General features: G+C 51.1%; 1 protein-coding gene across 8 annotated transcripts; it reads right to left on the bottom strand.

Moving 5' to 3' along the window:
• Positions 1-1,433: 1,433 nt before the first annotated feature.
• HAAO (3-hydroxyanthranilate 3,4-dioxygenase) lies at positions 1,434-21,026 on the bottom strand. Of its 8 annotated transcripts, XM_049870638.1 has the most exons (10): positions 19,859-20,797; positions 16,342-16,420; positions 11,423-11,506; positions 11,016-11,122; positions 4,516-4,605; positions 4,125-4,168; positions 3,700-3,845; positions 1,900-1,968; positions 1,641-1,723; positions 1,438-1,532 (listed from the first exon to the last, which is right to left on the bottom strand). In XM_049870638.1, exons 1-10 carry the CDS (start codon positions 19,936-19,938, stop codon positions 1,454-1,456), a joined length of 861 nt encoding a protein of 286 aa, XP_049726595.1. In that variant the 5' UTR covers positions 19,939-20,797; the 3' UTR covers positions 1,438-1,453. The 8 variants fall into 8 exon arrangements, 7 of the variants coding, with proteins under 7 accessions (XP_049726596.1, XP_049726595.1, XP_049726594.1 ...); XM_049870639.1 differs by lacking the exon at positions 1,641-1,723 and having other exon boundaries at positions 1,434-1,532; positions 19,859-20,795; XR_007515570.1 differs by having other exon boundaries at positions 1,442-1,532; positions 1,641-1,968; positions 19,859-21,026.
• Positions 21,027-22,844: the final 1,818 nt, after the last annotated feature.

Here is a 22,844-nt window from a genome sequence, read left to right as displayed (position 1 = left end):
GGACTAGTTTTCATTATTTTCTGTCTGGGATTAGGCCTGCCTTTGGCTATAGGGACAAGCTCTCTTCTTACAGCCACCTGAGCCCTGACCAGGGGATTTCCTGACACTCCTGTGTTCTCTTCTTGGTTCCTGCCCAGAACAATACCTCGTACAGCCCATGCCCTGCCCTCAGCTGCCCTGGGCTGCTTGTGAGTCTGGGAAAGCCTGGGGGTGTTTTTTGCTTGTCTGTGGGAGAGGAAAGCCCTTAGGGGCAGAGAGGTGGGTGAAAGTCCCGCCATTTCTCTCTCATGGCCGGAAGCCCTTTTCACAACATCAGGCTCTCATCTGCCCATTGGTGGAGCCTATCAAAGCAGGGAGCTGCCTGAGTGGGGCAGAGTGAAAGGAAGAAGCCTCAGACCTCAAGTTTTCTTTTCCTGAGGAAGCTTCGGCTCCAAGTGGGGTCCGGCTCCATCTTATCCAGTTTCAGTTACTCTTACAACGCCTCACTGAATTCTCACCACAGCCCGAGGAAACCCGGCCCAGACCACCCAGTGCAGGCTCCATTTGCCCTGCCGCTGCTGGGGCTCCCAGTGTTCCACCCCCGGGCACCCACCCCAGGCCTGAGGAGCCCTCCTGAGTCTTAGGACATTATGCATGGCAGAGGACAACAGGGAGGGGATGAGGCCAGTCCCCCAACTGCCAGGTCCTCAGTACAGCCTGTGCTCACTTTAGCTGATTACTGCCTTTAGACATTCACAGTGGTTAACTCTGGGTGGGGGGATTTTGTGTTTTTCTGCATTTCTGCATTTTCTACAATTAGCACATCACTTCTGTTATTGGAAAAAACTCAAAATAGATGCTATTTTTAAAAAGTTATGTAAAAAAGAAGACATGGGAACAGAGAAAGCAGCAGAGATGATGTCAGCTGTGCTTCCAAGACACACAAGGCTCAGGGTTCACACACGATGGTGTGTGTCCCCATCCACAAGCAGGGACACCCAGCAACAGGCCCCCAACACCCTCGGCACACAAACACGGTCCCAGGAGAGCACACGGGGCCTACCAGCAATGGCAGCCTGTGCTCAGCAGACCGTGAGCGTTTATTCCCCAGGAAGCCTCTATTGCAGTCCTTCTCAGTGGTCGGTGAGCGCTGTGCAGAGCCGGTGGAGCCAAGGGGTGTTGGCAGCCTGGCCCAGGGAGCAGAGCATCCAACTGGGCAGAGAGATTGTGCAGACCCATGCGGGGCATCATGCTGAGGGCTGATAGAGGAGAAGGGGGTACGGGCCGCCCAAGAGCCTGGCATCCCGGCCAGGAGGACAGCAGGAAGGTGAGTGGCAGTGGTGCCCAGGGCTTGCGTGGGGCACGTGGAAACAGTGGGGCCAGAAGGGTTACTCAGCAGGGGTGGGGCGCACACCAGTCACGTGGGGGTGGCACTCATGCAGCCCAGGGCTGCTTCAGGCTCCCAGCAAGGGGGCTACCCCAGGGGCTTCTTGCGCGCAGGGTCCTGGGTCACGGACAGGGCCACAGAGCCTTGTGCACGCTCCCACGTGTACCTGTGGAGACACAGACGGCCAAGGCTTAGGTGAGCCTGGACCCTGAGGGCCCCACAGTTGGGCAATGTCCACTCCCTGTGCAGAGGGCGGGCCCCAAGGGTTGCTCACGACATCCCAGCCAGCACCAGGAGGCTGTCATCAGGGGTCAAGCTTAAGCATTGTTCTCCCATGGTCACCACCGAGGAGCCCTCCTGGGAAAGAGGGGCAGGAGAATCGAATGGATACCGTGGGCCTCCACACCTGTCTGAGTGTGTCTGCGTCTGCCTCGGCAAAGAGGCCCTGGGAGCCCAAGCCCCAGGAGCAGCCCGACTCCGGTGGACAGGAGGTCCTGGGACCCCTGCCCGCCCTCTCCCCGGGCCACGCTCACCAGCTGCCACAGCCACACATCCACATCCTGTCGCAGGCCTTTGCTGCTTCCTTGTCCGTGGGCGACCACCTGGTGGGAAGTGACAAGTGACACAGATCTTTATGGTGCTTCCTGTCCTGCACAGGAGATAGCCTTGAACCTGGCCGCACATGCCAGGCCTGTGTGGGAGGGGTGGGGCTTAGCGCAGCCCCATTGTCCTCTGCAGGCCTCCTGCCCTTCCCATCACCACAGGTGCTGCCCACGTGTGGCTATTCGGGGACACACACGCATGCCCTCCATCTGCACCTGCAGGTGTGGGCCTCCGATGCTGACCCGTGGGGGGAGGGCCAGAAGTGCACACACATGTGTGCCTGTCATACGTGCAGACACGTGAAATATACAGTGGCTCCCCAGAGGCTCCCGCCACCCTTCCTCTGCAAGTCTGATCTGAGGAAGACGAAGGGGGTGGGGGTGACTGAGAATGAGACTGCGGCCATCTGACCTGTCCAGGCCCCTAAGACTACAGTGGCTGTGCAAGGGCCCTGCTCCTGCTGGCCCAGAGCAGGAATCCATGGATATGTGTTGACATGAACCGAAGCAGGAGGGTCAGGAGGCCAGCTGAGGGCTGAATGTTGTTGCCACGTGCGGTGGGAAGGCCTTTGGGTACCCGTCCGCTCTCACAGCCCTGAATGTGTCAGCCCAGGGTGTCTGGTGGTGCCTGTAAAAAGCAGGCTGGGCCTCTAGGGGCAGGTCTTTAGTCACTGAGCTTCCACAGGGGCCGGGAACTCAAACTGTAAGGGGCTTGGCTGATGGCAAATATTCAAGTACAAGCACACAACAGACTCCTAGCAAGTCTCCTAGCCTCCTCGCTTGCTCTCCTGTTCCGTCCCCATGTGCTACAGAAGGACCTTCTGAAACACCACTCTGGCCTAGTCACTCTCCTACTTCAATACTTAGATGAAGCCCTGATGTCTCCAGGATAAGTCCTTATGCCTTGCCCAGCCCATGAGACCTGCCGGAACCTGGGCCCTGCCTGCTGCTCCACAGTCTGCCTGCCGCATGCTGCCCCTCCCATAGCCCGGCTCTCGCCAACCTCAGCTGCTAGCGGGGCCAGGCCTCCACGCTTCCATGTCTTTGCTTAGGCTTTTCTCTCACCTAGAATGCACTCTCTGCCTCCTTTTTTTCTTTTTTTTGCAAAATCCCATACTAGCTTTAAAACTCAAATGACACACAACCTTCTCCAGGAAGTCTGCCCTGACTCCTCTCCCAGGCTGGTTACTCCTTTTTCCTCCTTTATCGCATGACTGTGACAATTTTGAGTAACTCGTACCAGACCATACACTCTTTGAGGCAGTGACCATTGAATTCTCCTACCAAAGCCTGAAACAATAGGCACTTGGCAAGTGTTTGTTGAAGGAAAGAAGGCCAGCTTATTTGGGTCTCTCTCTCCCCATGTACCCTTCCACCCAACCCTCACCTCCAAACACCTCTCTCCCTTCCTGCTCCCAAGGCTGTGACTGGCTAAAGGCTCCAGAATTCCTGGCAGGGGGATAAGTGCAGACCCTCAGGAGCCTGTCAGGGGATTGGGGCAGACCCTACTCCACAGGCTTCCACTCATTGCAAGCCATTCCTTATCCCCTGAGTCAGGGAAGAGAGACAGGAAGGCCTTATACGCATGTCCACAGCCTCCAAACCTGGTATGTGTGTGTATGCATGTATGTGTGTATTGGTATGTGTATGTAAGTATGTGTATGTGTGTTTGTGTGTTTATGATTGGTTCCCATTTCCCAGGCTGCTAAGTGACGCCTAGGGCTGCATTACCTGGGTCTCATACGTGTCCCCGAATAGGCTGAGGGGCGTGCCAGTCTGCAGCTCCCCGCGGTGGCCATCCAGCCAAGCCTCCAGGGACATGGGCTCCATAACGGTCCGTGTGCTCAGGGGGAACGGTGGCTCCTTGAGCAGCTGGTCTGCACCAATGACAGGGCTGTGGTCAGTGTCCTCTGGGCACAGCCTACTCAGTAGGCTGAGTCCCTGGGAACCCCAGCTCTCAATCAATGCAATGCACTCTGGATTCAGCTCAATGACCAAGCAGCCATGTAGGGAGTACTATTTGGGGCCATTTTGTCAGTACTTAAGAGTACTGGGCAGAATGCTCAAAAAGAGACTCTCTGATACCCTTGGCCAAGACATATCCCACTCTGGGAGAGGAGGGAGGAGAGAAAAAAGGGGATTCCCAGAAACCTCACCAGGGATGGGCTTTCCCGTTCTGTACTGCTCAGAACTGAAGAACCTGCAGAGACAGATGGGGAGGACAGGCGGCCGGCATTCCTAGTTGAGTAGCCAGTGGGACACATATACGCACACACTTATTCTCACACTCTCAGACCCGGGAGACAACTTCTTATATATCCATCATCCTTTCCCTTCCGGTCCCATAGGGCAGCCCCTCTCCCCTCCCCACTGGTGTCTCCAGCCTGGCTCCTCCCACCTTGGGATGGCAGACATTCTCCCTAATTCCCAAGTGTGGTGACTCCAGGCCTGCAGATGCTGAAGGGAGCACTAGGGCGAGGAGTTTGCTCTCCCCATCCAGAGCTTGGGGCCACAGGGAGCAGGGGGAAGGGTTGGGTGCAAGCTCACTGCTGGATGATGGGAGCCAACTGCGTGCCAAGGTCCTTGCAGTAGAACCACTTCTCAAACAGGACATCCACGGTGTCTCCCACATAGTACCTGCCACAGCAGAGGGCAGACAACCCAGCTCCCTCAGGCCTGGCTCGGCTCGTGGACGTCTGGTGTGGTCCTGCAGAGCGGCGCTGCCTGCTTTACCCCTACCAGCTGCACCTAGTGGTCAATGCCTGCTCACCTTTAGTCAGTTCTTCCAGAAGGACTGTGTACCCCCAACACGTGTGGAGGGGTATTATTGACAACATCTGCACGACTCCCATTTACAAAGCAGATAGGACTCTGAGGCTTAGTGAAACTGGGCAACTTGGTAGGGATTACACAGCCTGAAGGGGTAAAACCAGGTCAGATTCGAGCCTGCCTTAGGACCTTGTTGTTGTTAGCTGCCATTGAATTGGTCCCCGGACTCATGGTGACTCCAAGTGCAATAGAACAAAATGCTACCCAGTCCTGTGCCATCAGCTCGTTGTGATCCATACAGTTTTCACTGGCTGCTTTTAGAAGTAGATATCCAGGCTTTCTTTCTAGTCCGTCATAGTCTGGAAGCTATGCTGAAACATATTCAGCATCATAGCAACACCCAAGTCCCCACTGACAGAAGAGTGGTAGCTGCACTGAGGTGCCTTGGCTGGGAATCAAACCTGGGTCTCCTTCATGGAGGGCAAGAATTGTACCACTGAACAACCACTGCTGGGAGCATCAAATCCAAGTGTCTTCATTTTTCCCAGAGAAGAAACTGAAGCTGAGCCTGAACCCTAGCCTTGTGAATCCAGGGCCAGTGGCTGGATGCCCCACCTGCAGCTGGTCCCAGGGCAGAACTGTAAGGGACCAACATGCAAAGACTTCCCCCAGAAGACAGGTTCTCTTTCAGAGTCACGGATGCCTTTAAGAACTAGAACAAGGCTCAGGGCCTCTTCTCTGGAGGAAAGCTCATATGCGAACACACACAGCCTGTTGCAGACCTTCTGAAGCCTCTTCTGCACTTTGTATGGGTCAGAGAGCTCCTCCAGTGACCTGAACAGCGCCTGGCAGGCAGGGGATGTGTCTCAGGCCCTATGTGTGCAGCACAAGGCAGGTGCCCGGATCTTCTGTTGGCTGAATGCCAAATCCCCCGCCGGCTCGGTCTGTTGGTCAACTCCCACCACAAAAGAGAAGTGGTCCTGCTTACAGGAGATGGTTGAAGACACACCATGCACTCCCCTGTCTGGCACCCTAAATGCTATCCAGACAGACTTCATAACTGGACTGCAGTGCCCTCTGGGAATTGCCTTTGGAGTAGCATTTTAATGTTGAGTCCCTGGCTTTTATTAAAGGTCAAAAGCAGCCAGATGAAATCTGTTATTGAATTTGCTGTAAACTGATATTGAGGACATGGCCCTCTCCACCACCAAAGACTCCCTATATAAATCCCCATGGGAAAAAATCTAGAATTTATGGTGGGTGTCTGCCTCTACAATAGAGTACTAGGCAGTAGATTATTAGGCAGCCATTACAATTGTATTTTTTGAAATGCAATTAATAGTATGAGAAATACTCATGAGATTTTTGTACGTAAACAAGCAAAATTCCACAATGGGATACCACTCCACCCCCCATTAGGATGGCCATTACCGGAAAACAGGAAATAGCTAGTGTCGGAGAGGATGTAGAGGAATTGAAACCCTTGCCCATGGCTGGTGGAAATGCAAATTGTTGCAGCCACTGGGAAACCAACATGGTGACTCCTCAAAAAGTTAAGCATAGAATTATCATATGACCCAGCAATTCTACTCCAAAGCCTATACTCCCAAAGAATTGAAAACAGGGACTCAGACAAATACTCGTACACCAATGTTCACTGCAGCATTATTCACTATAGCCAAAAGGTGGAAACAACCCAAGTGGCCAACAACAGATGAAAAGATAAACAAACTGTGTTGTATCCATACAATGGAGTATTACACAGCCATAAAGAAAAGTAGGGTTCTCTGATATGCTATAGCATGGATGAACCTTGAAAACGTTATGCTGAGTGAAGTCAGTTAGGAAAGGACAAATATTGCATGGTCCCACTTATATGAAATACCTAGAATAAGCAAATCATAGAAACAACAGTAGATTAGGGCTACCAGGAGCTGGGGGAGGGTGGCCGGGAGTTATTGCGTAATGAGTACAGACTCTGTTTGGGACGATGAGAATGTTCTGGAAACAAATAATGGCAAAGGTTGTATGACACTGTGGATATCATTAATGCCACTGAATTGTACACTTAAAAATAGTTACAGTGACCAATTTTATGTTATACATATTTTACCACAAAAAAAAGCACAAGGCAAACCCACGCATGCAATAAGACCACAATGCTATAAATATAGATACGCACAGAAAAAGAGACAAGATGGAGGTGCTTTGTTAGGTTTAGTTGGTGGGACAACAAATAATTTTTTTTGTTTTTCCTTTTTTTTATTGTTGCTTATTTTTGTTGTATTGAGATATAATTCCCATACTACAAAATGCACCCTTTTAGTGACAAGCAATTTCAACTGTGTTCATTTTGCTTTCCTATGTTATATGTATTTACTTGTCATTTGGCTTAGTCGTTCTTTTATGTATGTATACTTTTCCAGATTTCTGGAATGAATGCGTCTGATTTCAGCAATTTAAATAAAGAAGCATTAAGAAAACATCTATTGGAACAGAGGAACTGGACCAAAGTCTCCTGATGAGACAACTTATTGGCAAACTTAAATTTCTAAGTTAAAAAAAATGGTAAACAGTTAGAAATAGAACTACCATACAACCCAGAAATCCCACTCCTCGGAATATACCCTAGAGATACAAGAGCCTTCATACAAACAGATATATGCACACCCATGTTTATTGCAGCTCTGTTTACAATAGCAAAAAGTTGGAAGCAACCAAGGTGTCCATCAACGGATGAATGGGTAAATAAATTGTGGTATATTCACACAATGGAATACTACGCATCGATAAAGAACAGTGACGAATCTCTGAAACATTTCATAACATGGAGGAACCTGGAAGGCATTATGCTGAGCAAAATGAGTCAGAGGCAAAAGGACAAATACTGTATAAGACCACTATTATAAGATCTTGAGAAATAGTAAACCTGAGAAGAACACATACTTTTGTGGTTACGAGGGGGGGAGGGAGGGAGGGTGGGAGAGGGTTTTTTTATTGATTAATCAGTAGATAAGAACTGCTTTAGGTGAAGGGAAAGACAACACTCAATACATGGAAGGTCAGCTCAATTGGACTGGACCAAAAGCAAAGAAGTTTCCGGGATAAAATGAATGCTTCAAAGCTCAGCGGAGCAAGCGCGGGGGTCTGGGGAACATGGTTTGCGGGGACTTCTAAGTCAATTGGCAAAATAATTCTATTATGAAATCATTCTGCATCCCACTTTGAAATGTGGCGTCTGGGGTCTTAAATGCTAACAAGCAGCCATCTAAGATGCAGCAATTGGTCTCAACCCACCTGGAGCAAAGGAAAATGAAGAACACCAAGCCCACATGACAACTAAGAGCCCAAGAGACAGAAAGGGCCACATGAACAAGAGACCTACATCATCCTGAGACCAGAAGAACTAGTTGGTGCCCGGCCACAATCGATGACTGCCCTGACAGGGAGCTCAGCAGAGGACCCCTGAGGGAGCAGGAGAGCAGTGGGATGCAGACCCCAAATTCTCATAAGAAGACCAAACTTAATGGTCTGACTGAGACTGGAGGAATCCCGGCGGCCATGCTCTCCAGACCTTCTGTTGACACAGGACAGGAACCATCCCTGAAGACAACTCATCAGACATGAAAGGGACTGGTCAGCGGGTGGGAGAGAGACGCTGATGAAGAGTGAGCTAATTATATCAGGTGTACACTTGAGATTGTGTTGGCAACTCTTGTCTGGAGGGGGGATGGGAGGATAGAGAGAGAGGGAAGCCGGCAAAATTGTCAAGAAAGGAGAGACTGAAAGGGCTGACTCAAGACGGGGAGAGTAAGTGGGAGTAGGGAGTGAGATGTATGTAAACTTATATGTGACAGACTGATTGGATTTGTAAACGTTCACTTGAAGCTTAATAAAAGTTATTATAAAAAAAAAAAAAAAAAAGCTAGAAATAGAAATACCATATGATCCAGGAATTCCACTTCTAGGAATATATCCTAGAAAAATAAGAGCAGTCACACATATGGACATATGCACGCCGATGTTCATTGCAGCATTATTCACAATAGCAAGAAGATGGAAACAGCCTAAGTGCCCGTCAACAGATGAATGGATGAACAAACTATGGTATATACACACAATGGAATACTATGCAACGATAAAGAATAATGATGAATCTATGAAGCATCTCACAGCATGGATGAATCTGAAGGGCATTATGCTGAGTGAAATAAGTCAATCAAAAAAGGACAAATATTGTATGAGACCACTATTATAAAAACTCATGAAAAGGTTTACACACAGAAAGAAACAACCTTAGATGGTTACCAGGGAGGGGAGGCATGGGAAGGAAAAAACACTAAATAGGCAATAGATAAGTGGTAACTTTGGTGAAAGTTAAGACAATACTGGGGAAGCCAGCACAACTTGTTCAAGGCAAAGTCATGGAAGCTCCATAGACACATCCAGACTCCCTGAGGGACGTAATTACTGGGCTGAGGGCTCTGGGGACCATGGTCTCGGGGAACATCTAGTTCAATTGGCATAACAGTTTGTAAAGAAAAAGTTCTGCATTCTACTTTGGTGTATAGCACCTGAGGTCTTAAAATTTTGTGAATGGCCATCTAAGATGTTCCACTGGTCTCACCCCGTCTGGAGCAAGGGAAAATAAAGAAAACCAAAGACACAAGGGAAAGATAAGTCCAAATGACTAATGGACCACAAGTAGCATAGCCTCTACCAGACTGAGTCCAACACAACTAGATAGTGCCCAGCTACCACTACCGACTGCTCTGACAGGGATTACAGTAGACGGTCCTGGACAGAGCTGGAGAAAAATGTAGAACAAAATTCTCTCTCTCTCTCAAAAAAAAAAAAAAAAAAAAAAAGACCAGACATGCTGGTCTGCCAGAGACTGCAGAAACCCGAGAATAAGGCCCCAGACACCCCTTTAGCTCAGTAATGAAGTCACTCCTAAGGTTTATCCTTCCACCAAAGATTAGACAGGCCCATAAAACAAAATGAGACTAAATGGGCACACCAGCCCAGGGGCAAGAACAAGAAGGCGGAGGCAACAGGAAAGCTGATAATGGGGAACCCAAGGTCGAGAAGGGAAGAGTGTTGACACGTCGTGGGGTTGGCAACCAATGTTACAAAATAATATGCGTACTAATTGTTTAATAAGAAGCTAGTTTGTTCTGTAAACCTTCATCTAAAGAACAATTAAAAAAAAAAGAAAGAAAAAAAAAAAATGGCTAAAAACAATTTAGTTTTCAGAAAACTTAGTTCCCCGAAGCTACACTACTTCCTCCTTTCTGAGAATAATAATCAGATAACTGCTCAGGACCACACTGAGGCGTCAGTCACAGCAACAAAAGTGTCTATCGCTGCGGGTGTGGTCCTGGTGCTTAATTTCTTATTTCCCTATAATTCTGGCTCTGCCACTTGCTAGCAAACTTAACCTCCACACACCCAGTTTCTTCATCTGTAAAATACGGGTGGTAATAGTACCTACCCCACAGGATTGCTGTTGAGGATTAAGCAAATAAAGTGCTTACCATGGTGCCTGGCACATAGTAAGTGCTATACAAGTGTCAGCAGTGCCTAAGTGGTGCTAACGGTTAAGCTCTCATTTACTAACTGAAAGGTTGGAGGTTCAAATCCACCCAGAGGCACCTCGGAAGAAAGGCCTGGCAATCTACATCCAAAAAATCAGCCATTGAAAACCCTACGGAGCACAGTTCTACTGTGACACACATGGGGTCCCCATGAGTCAGAATCAACTCGACAGCAACTGGTTTGGTTATAAAAATGGCAGCTCTTGTGCAGTGAGCTGGGTAGAGAGACATGTGGAGGGATCCCCTGGGTGCCTCTGTAACTCTGGGGCAAGGCTGGGGGAAGCAGCAACATTTCAGGCTGTGCTGGAGTATGTGGGTCTGACTCTGGCATCCCCCTCCTGGCTTTCTGCATCCTGTCCCTCCAAGCCAACCTCAATGTGGAAAGCACGACTTCTGATCATAGCCAGAAGGTCATCAGGCTGAGATGGCTCCCAGGGAGTCACAGAGAACATCCCTCCCCTCACCCCACCATTGGAGGTACCCCACTACCCCACTGCATCAGGCAGTGAGTGCAGGAGCTCTATTTTCTTGGCCGTGCAGCCCTCCAGCCCTCTCAGTGGTCAGGAGGTGGTTTTTGGAGTCCATCTAGGATCCTTTTTGCTGCAGTCTTCAGCTATATCCCCTTCCTCTGCTGCTTGACCACTCTCTCTCCACCCTGGCCCCTAGACAGGGTCCACTTACCTGAGCCCATCTAGCTCGGTTTGCAGCCGCCTCCGCTCAATCACCAGCCCCATGGTGTTGGCAAACCTCTGTGGTGAGTGGGGGACCCCCGCAGGGAGAAGGAATATCTGCAGTGGGAGGGGACAAGGTGCCTAGCAAGGCTGTGATCCCTCCTCCCAGAGACCTCAGCACCCACAGCACCTGGGCACCCCCGGTTGACCCACAGGACAGCGGGGAAGCTGCTGCTCGTCCCCAGGGACCCACCTCTCCCACTGCACTGAGGATGGGGCACCCTAGAGGAGGGGGTGCTGGAGGACGGGGGCATGGGCAGGTCAGGAGAACAGGAAAAGGCAGGGGGACAGAACCTCAGCCAGGGTGGGACAAGTGGACAAGATGGGTTCCAGGCCATCCCTTGACCCTAGCCTCACCTCTCCCTGCCGAATGACCACGTCTCGGTGTTTCCCTTGCTCCAGGACTTTGAGAACCATGTCGCCTTCCAGCTGGTAAAACACCTGTGGGACAGCAGAGAGACTCGGACCCTCCCCACTCCTTCTGCCGAGTCCTTGACCACTGCCGAGGCCCTGAGCTTTGACCAGGTAGCTTGAGAAACTCCCTGACGGCTTGGGGTTTATAAGCAGCTCTGGTACTCCTGACTTGGGGCCCCGTCTCCCGATACATACCACAGCAATGACAGCTGGGGACACACAGGGATCATGACTCCAACACACAAGTGATGATCAAAGCACCCGATGCAATAGTTGGTGTTGGAGAACCACGCATTTACCGAGGTCCTACTGGGTGCTAGACCTATTAGGTGCCACGGTCTTGCCAAGCACTTTATCAGTAATCTTTACAACAACCTCCAAAGTAGTATTAGCCCCATTCTGCAGACAAGAAAAAAAGGCAACTGAGGCTCAGAGAGTAGAGCAACTTGCCCAAGGTCACACAGCTAATTAGTACTGGAACTGCAGTTGGGACCTGAGTCCTTGTGTCTCTGGAGTCTGTGATTGTTCCTGGCATGGGCTGGGGCTGAGCTCTGCAAATCCTTTAGGAGCTCAGCCGGGTGTACATGGTTGACTGGATGATGCTGGAGGCCTGGGGTGGGTTGGGAGCTGTGGGGATGGAAGCACTCCCCTCCTGCTATCTCCAGGAGGACTCTTACTGCATTTTCCCTGATAAGTCTTAAGTCCCTTATTAACAGTGTTGACTGAGATCACCCCATGGAGCTGGGAGGAGGTGGCAGACAGATTTTTTCTCCATGTTACAGACTGCGTGGGTGTGAAAAGCCCCAAACAGTTGAAGGGCATTAGAGTTATTCATTATTGTTGTTATGTAACAAGTTAGAGGACATAGAGGTTCTTGTCACAGCATCTACTGAGAAATCAGCCCAAGCTCAAGGAAACAGATGTGGATTTTATTACAACCCTTTTGGCAAGAGGCAGTATGGTGGTTAAGGTTATGTATCAGCTTGGCTATGCTGTGATTCTCAGTGGTTTGGCCGGTATTATGTAATCATCCGCCATTTTTTGATCTGATGGGAGCAGCCAATCAGTTGAAAGGGGAGTTTCTTTGGGGGTTTGGCCTGCATCCAATATATATGGATGTTCTGGCAAAGCTCGCCCTCTCTGCATCCTGCATCTGACTGGTCATCCTCAGACCTCCGGTTCATGGGACCTGAGCCTGCAGCCTGCCTGCCGTCTGACCTGAGGATTTTGGGATTCACCAGTCCCTGCAAGCATATGAGTCAGGAGAAGCCTCCAGCCTGACATCTGACACACGAATTTGGGACTTGCTAGCCTCCCAAGTGTGTGAATCATTTCCTTGGAATAAACTTCTTTCTACATACACACATACACACACACATATGCTTCACTGGTTTCGCGTCTCTAGAAAACCCAGCCTCAGACAGGCAGAAAGAGCCTTCATGGTTCACACCCTTGTAGGTGACCACATACAGGACTGAGGCGTTTCCTGAGACAGGAAACTTTCAGTGCTAAAACCAGGAAAGTCCTGCACCCTTGGTCTAGAAATTCTTTTCTGGAATGTGGGCCTCAGATAATCCGAGATTTACATAGTGGTGAACATACAAGGCTGTCTGCTGTAGTACATGGTAGTTAAAAGCATAGATTCCAGTGTCAGCAGACCTGGCCCTAATCTTTGCCAAGTAGCTGTGTGACCTTCGTCAATTCACTTAGCCTCTCTGTGCCTCAGCTTGCTTATCCGTAATACCACAGCACCTACTTCAGAAACTTGCTGTGTGGACGGCCTGGGATGCTGCATGGTGCCTAGCACATAGCACATAGTAAGCACTGAGTAAAACCTTAGCTATTTATACTAATGATAGTAAAGAAGTTGCTAATAGAATAATTGGGAAAGTGTAAATATTTTATGGTAGATTCAAAACATGGAACATTACCCAGCCATTAAAAACTACGTTTTTGAATAATTGTTAATAAAATAGGAAAAACTGAAGTTACAATGTTAAAGATTCAAAGCTACGCCCAGCTGGATTCCAATCACGTAGCCATACACATAAAAACTAGGCTAAGTGTTAACAATGGCTGCCCTCCCCAGCAGTGGTGGGATTAGGGGTGAGGTACAGCGTATTTTTGTTCTTTTCTATATTTCCCATCTTTTCTACTCTGAACAATATTTACTTTTATTATTAAAAGCAACTCATAAATGTTATTTAAAACAAGTAAGAAAAAACCTACCAGGCTTCCTTACAGAGCAATTCAGCTGGAAGCAAGCCCCTGTATTGTGTGTATTGCGGGGGGAGGGGCTCCAGGGTAGGGAAGGGAAGGAGGGGCCCTCAGAGTCCTGGAGAGGGGGCTGCATCCTCAGGCCCTGCAAGTATTAGGCAAAGTGGGTGGGGGAGTCTGGAGTGATGTCTGAGCCAGCTTCAAGCCCTTTTTGGGCAGCCTACAAGGTCTTAGTAGGTTTCTGTCAAACACAAACAGAAGGAAGCGGAATTTTCCCCAATCTTGTCTCCCTGTCCAGGGCCTCCCTGTGATGAGGGGCAGGCCTGGCCTGGAGCAGAGACACAGATCACCAAACAGCACAGAATCCGGAACAGCCGTGGGCAATCCGAAAGGAATTATGCTCTGTTTGGAAGTAAATGATGTCTGGGGGCCCGGGGCTGGCTGGAAGATTAACTGTACTGGCTCAGGCAGATATTGGAACGGAGTCTGGCTTCACTGGCCTTGCAAGGCCTCAGAGGTGGGAGCGGCCAGGGAGGGGGTGGGGTAGAGAGAACTAGTGTATCAAGCCCAGCACACAGGCGCTGCACACACACTCCACACACAGCTGAACCTTTCCACCAAGCCGGCCACTGTCCCCAAGTGCCACAAGGAAACACGCTCAGAGAGGTGACAGGACGTGACTCGCCCAAGATCACACAGCTAGTAAGAGGCACAGACTCCAGCCCCAGTCTGACTCCCAGCCCAAGGGAAGGAGTGGGGTAAGTGGGGTAAGCGTGGATGGTGCTAAGGAGTCAGGGGCCTGGGAAGGGGCCAGGGGCACCCAAAGGGCTGCTGCAGAAGCCAGAGTTCAGCAAGGAGAGAAATTTGGTTCAATCAGTAAAAGCCAGAGGTGTGATTGGAACCCAGGTCTGAGTAATTCACTTTACAGGAGGAGTGTAGGCTCTGGCTGGGTGAGGACAGGCAGGCAAGCTGGCCTGTCGTGGGTGCTGTCCTTCTCTTTCTCAGCCCTGCAGGGTGGGCTGATGCTGCCTGGTCACCTGGATGTTCCTCCAGAGTAGGGACACCTGTCAGGCCCAGACCCTCTCATCCCTCAGCCACCCAGAGCTTGACTGTGCCTCCCGGTGGACACCCACCCCCCAGAGCATCTTGAAAAGACCACAAGATGGGGTTTGCGGGCAGGCGGCAGGAGGTGGGGACTGGGGGAGTACGGGGTGGGGGCATGGGGGGAAGGACACGAAGGGAAGGAGGCCAGGAGAGGTGGACACCGAGGCCAGGGCTAACTGAGAGAGTGGAAGCCTCTGGCCTGAGGCTGACAGAGACATGCTGGAAGGACCAAGCAGACAACTGCGTCTCCCCACTGTCTCCCCCGCTGTGGCCTCTCCCAATCTAGTCCTTTCTTCTCTCAGTAATTTTGGATTTTCCTGCTGAGTTTTTCCACAGGAGTCAGTGGTCTCCTGTGAGGTGGGTCTGTGGGAAGGGGGTGACCCGGGAGAGGTGCAGGGTTCCTCGAGGCAGCAGCCCCAGGAGCAACCATGTGAGAAGTGAGGGGATGGCTGGCTCTGCTCTGCTGACCCTGCTCCCTGCTGGCCCCGGCCCCTTACCGCCTCCCCCCACTCTGTCTGGGGGCTCCCAGCACACACAGTTGGTGCTCAGTGAACATGTGTTGAATGCCCAGTGCTCGCTCCAGCCCTCTGCTAGGGCTGAGAGGCCCGCAGTGGGGGTGGAGGCTGGTTACCAAGCCAGACTCTGGACCTCAAACCTCGGAATCAGGGGCCTCCTCAGGACAAGGGGAACCTCCTACAATGTTTCTTTTAACCACAGATTCTGATAGCTCGGAACCCCTCTGTGTCCCTCCTTAAAAGGGTCCTTTTTTTTTTTTTTTGTAATTCTACATTGGTTTATTTCCTTTTGGGTAGTAATAAAGAAACACATTTCAAAATTCAAGGTACAAAAGGGTGTTCAGTGCAAATTCCCCTTCCCACCTGCCTCTCCTAGCCACGCAGCTCCTAAACTGAAGTGTCATGGATGTTAAAGCCTTCTTGACAAGGAAGGGGCCACCCAACCCCAGCCCCAGACCCCTTTCCCATCCCCACCCCCTTCTCTTGTTCACGACCAGCCCACCCCCTCCCTGCCTCCCTGGACTTCACCACCTGCCTGAAGGAGAGGAAATTGTCTAGAGAACCTGGGGCCTAAGGGGGACACTCCAAAGTGAAAGGTTGGGTCTCACTTTGAAGGCCAACCTTCTACATTCAAGGGTATGATGAAAACAGAGGCCAGGGTGTCCCGCCTGGAGCGTGGACAACCCATGACCCTGGGGGTCAGGCAACAGCCAAAGCCTCCCACACCCACAACAGCCAGGCCACTTCATGGGCACCCCCCCAGCACAGCTCACTGGCTCAGACTCCTTTGAGGATGGGGCAGTAGAAGATGTCCCTGTGCCCCCTCCCACCTACTTCCAGGCAGCAGTTCCCCCGCCCCCATGATTTCAGCTGCGCCCCTTCACCCATCCCCCATACCAGCTGCCTGTCCATCCCTCTCCATCCAAAAGCTCTGGCCCTGGTGCACTGGCTTAGGAAGCACCCTGCCTCCAGAGAGGCAGTCCCACCCCGGGGTTAAGTCAGGGGAGAGGCAGTTCATAGACCTACCTCCTCACCCTCCTCAATGTGGTAGTCCTTCCTCGTGTTGGGGCCCCCGACAAACATGATTTTGAGCTGCTCCTGGTGCCTGCAATGGATGGAGGTGGGGGGTGAGATCCTGAAGTGGCTCCTGGGAGTGAGGACAGGAGCGGGGCAGAGGCCTGTGGGGGGCAGGGAGGGAGCCGGGGGACACCTGGGGGAAGGTAGCAGGGCTGTGTGTGCACCACTGTCCCTGTTAGTCTCCCAACATGCTTGTCCCTCCTCAGCTCCCATCCTCAGCGTGTGACCGTGTGCATCTAAGGTCTGTCTGTCCATTCGTCTGTGACTGTGTGTGTCTGAGTCGCTCTGTGTGTATCTATGTGTGCATGTCTGTGTGTGTCTGCCTGGGTGTGTCTCAGTGTATTTGTGCGTGTCTGTGTCTTTGTGTATGTCCATCTGTGTGCATCTCAGGTCCCACATCGTCAGCACAGCCCCTGACCTCTGACCTAGTAGGGGGAACATCTTGGTGGGGAGCTCTCTCTTCATCAACCAGGATCCCTGGGCAGAGGCGTATCTTGGGTATGGCAGGTACGGTGCATGCCCTGGGCGCCGCTTGGGGGGAGAGGAGAGGACGTCAATGAGCAGTTTCTATTGGCCATGGTGGCTTCCTTGACCAGCTGTGAGAGATCATTCAGCAATTTAAAACTAACGGCATACCTGGGTACTCCGCTGCTGGACTATGCTCAAGATCTCCAATTACAGGAGAGCAAGCTGGGGGCCGTCTAGGGTGAAGTGGCCTTTCTCATCCTCCAGAGCTGTCTGACTATGAGAACCTCCACTCTCCAAAAACCCGCCAGGCCTGGCTCCATGGACTCAGAGTTGTGGTACGGTAGGTAAAACACACAGCTCTGGAATGAGTCTCCTGGGATCAAATTTGGCTCTCCCACGGACCTTGGGTACATTACTTAACCTTGCTGTGCCTCAGTTTCCTCATCTGTAAAATGGAGAGTTCTTCCTGAAGTTTATATGAGCTACATGAATTCGTATCTCTAAGCGCCCAGAACAGTGCCCAGCACAGAGTAAGCACCACTTAAGTGTTTGATAAAATAAATAAACCTAGTGCAACCCTCTCATTTTACAGACGCTGAAAGGGGCTCAGAGAAGGTCACAGGGCCAGGAAATTCTTTGCTTTTCCTTCTCTTTCAGGAGACAGGGCTCAATAAACAAGAAACATGCACACCTAGAGTCATGCCCAACATGTGAAAGGTCAGAGGTCACTTGGCAGGAGGAGGCTGGACTGGAGTGGTCCTGAGCTGGGCTTAAAGTTGTGGGGGGCTTTGAGGAGTGAACAGAAGCTGGGAAGCATTTGGGGAAGGGAGTGGAGGGGAAAACTGGGTACAGATGCCCTCACAGTGAAGGTGCTGGGTCCTGATGATGTGAGGAGTAGTGGCGGGGAAGGCTGGATCAGGAGGTGGGACCAAGTCTTCCAGCCTTGAGTTTGGTTTTGATCTGAGAGATACCAGGGAGGCTTGGAAATTTCTCTTTTCTTTCCTCCCTCTCTCCCTTCCTCCTTCCTTTCTTCTTTTTTAAATGAGCTTCACTGAGCTATGATTTAGAAATACACAGAAAGTTCTTGAACAAGCCCACTCAAGAACTATTTCAACCCACCACCAGTCAGATCATGCCTGTCCTCTGCTCTGGATCCTCCAGCAGCTTCTCATTTTGCTGAGAGGAAAGCCACAGTCTCTACTCTGCCTTTTGGGGCCCTGCCACATCTATGGTCCTGCCATGTCTAGGCCTCTCATATCCACCTGCCTTACTTGTTTATACTGATTAGCTGCCTCCTCCCACTAAACATCAGCTTCCTCAGGAAGGGATTTTTGTCAGTTTCGTCCCCTGCTGTATTCTCAGTGTCCACAACAGTGGCTGGCCCACAGTAGGTGCTCAGCAGATATCTGTTCACTGAGTAAAGGGAGGGGCCTGTGGTTTTGTGGTTTTTAATACTGGGGCAGGGCTGGAGAGTGTCCTGGGGGTAGAGGCAGTCAGTACTGCCTGGCTGGAGGGAGGAGCCAGGGCAGTGACCATAGTGCTGGAGGACAGCAGACCAATGTGAGATACACCCAAGGGGGGAAGGTGGAGAACTGAGAACACGTGGCTGTGGAGGGAGATAGGAGTGGAGGAAAGAGAAAAAGACAACCATAAAGCTTTGAGTTGGGGGTGACAGCAGTGATACAAGAGACAAGGTTGTTGAGGAGAGGTTGACTATTAGCCATGGTGATGTTGCATAGTGATCAAGAGTGTGGACTTTAGAGTCAAAGTGTTCCATGGACTTGCCCCATCCTACCTCTGTGACACTGGGCAGGTTACTTATTAAAATCCCACCTCATAGGGCTACTATGAGAATTACATAAGATGATGAAAAGACAGTTGGCACAGTCTGGCCTGTAGATGTGGGTGGAAATTGTTAACTGTACTGTTTGAGGTTTGAGCTATCCTGCAGGCACGTGAACATGAGCTGAGAGCTCACCAGGCCCCCCAGGGAATTGTGGGAAGAAGAGGGAGGAGATGGATACAGGCGAGGGCCTAAGAGGTCTGCCTGAGAAAGGTAGACTGAGGTCAGCCCTGTCAGGAGCTGCAGGTAGAGGTGGCTTTAGGGAGGCCTGGTGTGAGTGTGTATGGGGAAAGAGCTGGTCCTCTGACTTCACCCTTTGCGTGCAGACCTGGGTACTACTGCAACTTGGGGTCATTTAAAACCACCTTGAGGAGCTGTGGTGGGACAGTGGTTATGCACTCTGCTGCTAACCGAAGGGTCAACGATTCAAACCCACCCACCAGCCACTCCGTGGGAGGATAATGTGGCAGTTTACTTCAGTGAAGACTAACCGCCAAAGCCACTGCTGTTGAGTCGATTTCCACTTATAGCCACTCTATAGGACAGGGTAGAACTGCCCCATAGGGTTTCCAAGGCTGTAAATCTTTATGGAAGCAGACTGTTACATCTTTCTCCCTCAGAGAGGCTGATGGGTTCGAACCACCAAGCTTTCAGTTAGCAGCTGAACCCTTTAACCACTGTGCTACCCGGGCTGCTTTTGGTAAAGATTACAGCCTTGGAAACCCTGTGGGGCAGTTCTACTCTGTCCTATAAACCACCTGTCCTATAGGGTCGCTATAAATCGGAATTGACTGGTGGGCAACTAGTTTGGTTTGGTTTGGAAAATCACCCTCCTCAAACTTTCCAGTTTTCTCTAAGTGCTGGGGGGTCACTTACGGTTGGACAGCTGTTCCTCAGCCCTAAGGGGAGGAGGTGGGACTACTCCAGCCATCCGCAGAGGACAGGTCACAGTTCTTACCAAAACTATGCAGAGTCACCAGAAAGAGGAACAGATGGAGGGTGGTGGGACCCGGAACAGCGCGTCCTCACTCCCTGAAGGCACCCTGAGAATGACAGCCCCCTTCCTGCAGGCTTCGGGTGAGGGGTCAGGGTGCAGACAGAGAAGGAGGGAGAACACAAGGGTGGAAGTAGGGGTGTAGGGTGCCTGGGACTCACAGGAGCTTGTTGCAGACTGGGGGCAGGAAGGACGCCCGGTTCTCTTCCACCCAAGTCTTCACTCTCACGGGACGCTCCATGGCCTCCCCGGGAACCACGGTCTTCTCAGAGCAGTGTCCTCCCAGGCCGACGGAGGAGCGCTGCGCCACCCAGCCGCCTATTGGCCGCCCGGTTAATCAGTATCTCCAGGGTCAAAGGGCGAAGCACTCCCCCGCAAGACACCGCGATGCCGAGGGCTAGGGTCCCGCCTTTGGCCTGAAGCACCCCTACCCTCGGCGCTGCCCTGAGGCCTTGTCCTTGCTGAGCACTGGGGACTCAGCGCCGGTGGGGAGCCGGCGGGCAGGGTCCGGAGCGTGTAGGGGTCCCGCTTCACGCAGAGGCACGCCCTTCGCCCCCTACTTCTCCGCTGACTGGGGCTCCGCTCCCGGGCGGACCCCTCCCAGACCCCGCCTCACATCCTGGGGGCGCCCCCACACCCGTGCGCGAGTTAGGAGCCTGATATCAGGCGCAAGACACGGGCTCGATACCCTTCCTGGTCGCTTATCTCCAGATTTTCCATCTGGGCTCCAGAGAGGCCCCGCAAAAACACTGTGATGGGGAGCGCCTGAGTACCTGTGTGTTTGCACTGGGTTTAAGCTTCAGTTTTCCCATCTGAAAAATGGGAATGGCTGCACAACCATCTCATAGGATAGTAGCGCGCATGGAGTGGAAAGAGAATGCAAAGGGTGGCCACAGTCCCCAGTCAGTGCCCTGGTGGCTCAGTGGTCAAAAAGTTCGGCTGGTAACCAAAAGGTCAGTAGTTTAAACCACCGGCCGCTCCCTGAAAACCCTATGGGGCAGTTCCGCTCTGTCCTGTAGTGTCGACTGAGTCAGAATGTACTGGGCGGCACCGGGTTCGGGTTTGGTTTGGGTTTTCCTCTCCCGGGGAGGGAGGTCAGACCAGAGTCCGGATTTATTGAGTGCCTCGCGCTCTGCTCTGCCTTCGGGACGCCAGGAGAGGCTGGCGGGAGCCCGGCTGCGGGAGTCTGGGGCGCCGGGCTGCGGGGGTCGGCCGCGGGCGCCCAGGGCGCAGCGCGGGCACCGCGGCTCCGGGCTGGAGGGCGCAGTCTTCTCGGCTGGCCTGGTAGTGAGCACGCACGCTGTGCCCGGCGCTGAGCCCCTTACAAAACACAAAACAATCCTAGGAGGGAGGGGTCGCCGCCGTATCTTACAGACGAAGAAACGGGCCACTCTGTGTCCTCACCCTCAGGAATCTCCGAGTGTGTGTGTAAGTGCTGGGGGGGGAGGGGAGGTGGCAGACGAACCTGTGAAGATGATTCCAGTCCCGAGTGGGGAACCCTAACGCCGTTATCCTGGGGGAGGGAGAGATCTGGGGGTGTGGGTGTGGGTGTGTGGGTGTGCTGTGGAGGAAACGGGCGGGGGGTGTGGAGGAAGGCGAAAGATAATATGCCCTTCTCCCCTTTCTTCAGGACTTCAGATTCTTAGGAAAATTGCGTTTGTATGTTAGAGAGGGATGGAGTGGGGAGCTGGTGGGTGGGGAAGAAGGAAAATAGCTCAGGACCCAGACCGCAGGGTCCAGACTATATAGAGTTTAAGGCATTTTAAACTCCCCCCAACGCTTGCTCTCTCAGCCCACCTTGCCTCCTCTGTGCTGCCTGGGGTGGGCTGGTTTTGAGAGCACCCTCAGACATAGACTCCCCTGGTGGAAGAGAAAACCCAAACAGATGCCAAACAGGATTCCTCCCACCTCCTCGGGGGACCCCCGTGTCTGTTTCCTCTTCTCTCCCTTTTTCTTTTTCCTTATTTATCTAGAACATTTTAGTTGGTGTATTTCTTTCTAGAATATTGTTTGGCAGCAGAGTTAACCCCAGCCACATTCTTCATCTTTCTCATCTACCAGGAATCAGAGGCGATGTAAACAATGACACACAAAACACCGAGGATCTATGAGGTGTTATGTTGGTTTGGATGCTCGTTAAGTGGATGGATGGGTGAGTGGGTGGATGAAGGCATGAATGAATTCACACTAAAAGGGGGAAAATTTGATTTCAGCCCAACAGATGTTCAGTTACGTAGTACAAAGGAAAGAATTGATAGTTAGCCTGTATTTTAATCGATGTAGTAAAATATTGTAAATAATTGAGTCCACAGTGGAATTGGGGGGGCAGGGGTCTGAATAATCCAAATTAACCTTCTACACAGTTTAAACTACTATCAGTGTCAAATATGCCCTCTGGCTTGTGCTGTGTAGACAAAACCCTGTATCTACTCAACTGGCAAGCCACCTAGTTTGAGTGCTGGGAACCATTCAAATGCAACGTTCAGAAAACTGACAGTCCCCGTTTTATCTAGGTGTTTTGGCATCATTCAGAAGAAAGCTGTTTAAAAAATTCTAGATGTATGGGTTTTTTTTTTTTTTTCTGTTACCATTTTGTCTTTCATTTCAAATTTTATTGCCATTGTGGTGAATGAAGATGGCCTATATATTACTTTTTGGGTGGAGAAATATACTAAGATCTTCTTTGCAGCTTAGTGTTATGGTCAATTTTTATGAATGTTTCAGGTTTTTATGAAAAGAATATTCTCTGCTTATATAGTTTGCTTATGTAGGGTATTTGTCTTAGTTATCTAGTGCTTCTATAGCAGAAATATCACAAATGGCTGGCTTTAATGAACAGATATTTTCTCACTGTTTAGGAGGCTAGAAGTCCGAATTCAAGGTGCCAGTTCTAGGGGAAGGCTCACTCTCTCACTGTCTGCTCTGAGGGAAGGTCCTTGTTTCTTTTCAGCTCCTATTCTTAGGTTCCTCTGCCAACAAGTGGTGTGTACCTTCCCCTCTGTGTTTGCTTGCTTGTTTAATCTGTTCTTTTATGTCTCAAAAGAGGTTGATTTAAGACACACTCTACACTAATACTACCTCATTAACATAACAAGGAAAATCCTATTCCCAAACAGAATTATAACCACAGGTGTAACCCATGGCTGT

The sequence above is a fragment of the Elephas maximus genome, chromosome 26 (genome assembly GCF_024166365.1).
Source record: "Elephas maximus indicus isolate mEleMax1 chromosome 26, mEleMax1 primary haplotype, whole genome shotgun sequence".
Lineage (NCBI taxonomy): Eukaryota > Metazoa > Chordata > Mammalia > Proboscidea > Elephantidae > Elephas > Elephas maximus.
This window is presented reverse-complemented; position numbering and strand designations above follow the sequence as displayed.

What these genes read in the sequence shown, in the direction of transcription:
- HAAO (XM_049870637.1), bottom strand. Translation starts at nt 19,938, where the DNA reads ATGGAGCGTCCCGTGAGAGTGAAGACTTGGGTGGAAGAGAACCGGGCG. An exon ending in TGGTCATTCGGCAGGGAGAG is followed by an intron (nt 11,123 to 11,422) that starts GTGAGGCTAGGG and finishes CTCCCACTGCAG; the next exon opens with ATATTCCTTCTCCCTGCGGG. An exon ending in AACGGGAAAGCCCATCCCTG is followed by an intron (nt 3,846 to 4,124) that starts GTGAGGTTTCTG and finishes TCATTGGTGCAG; the next exon opens with ACCAGCTGCTCAAGGAGCCA.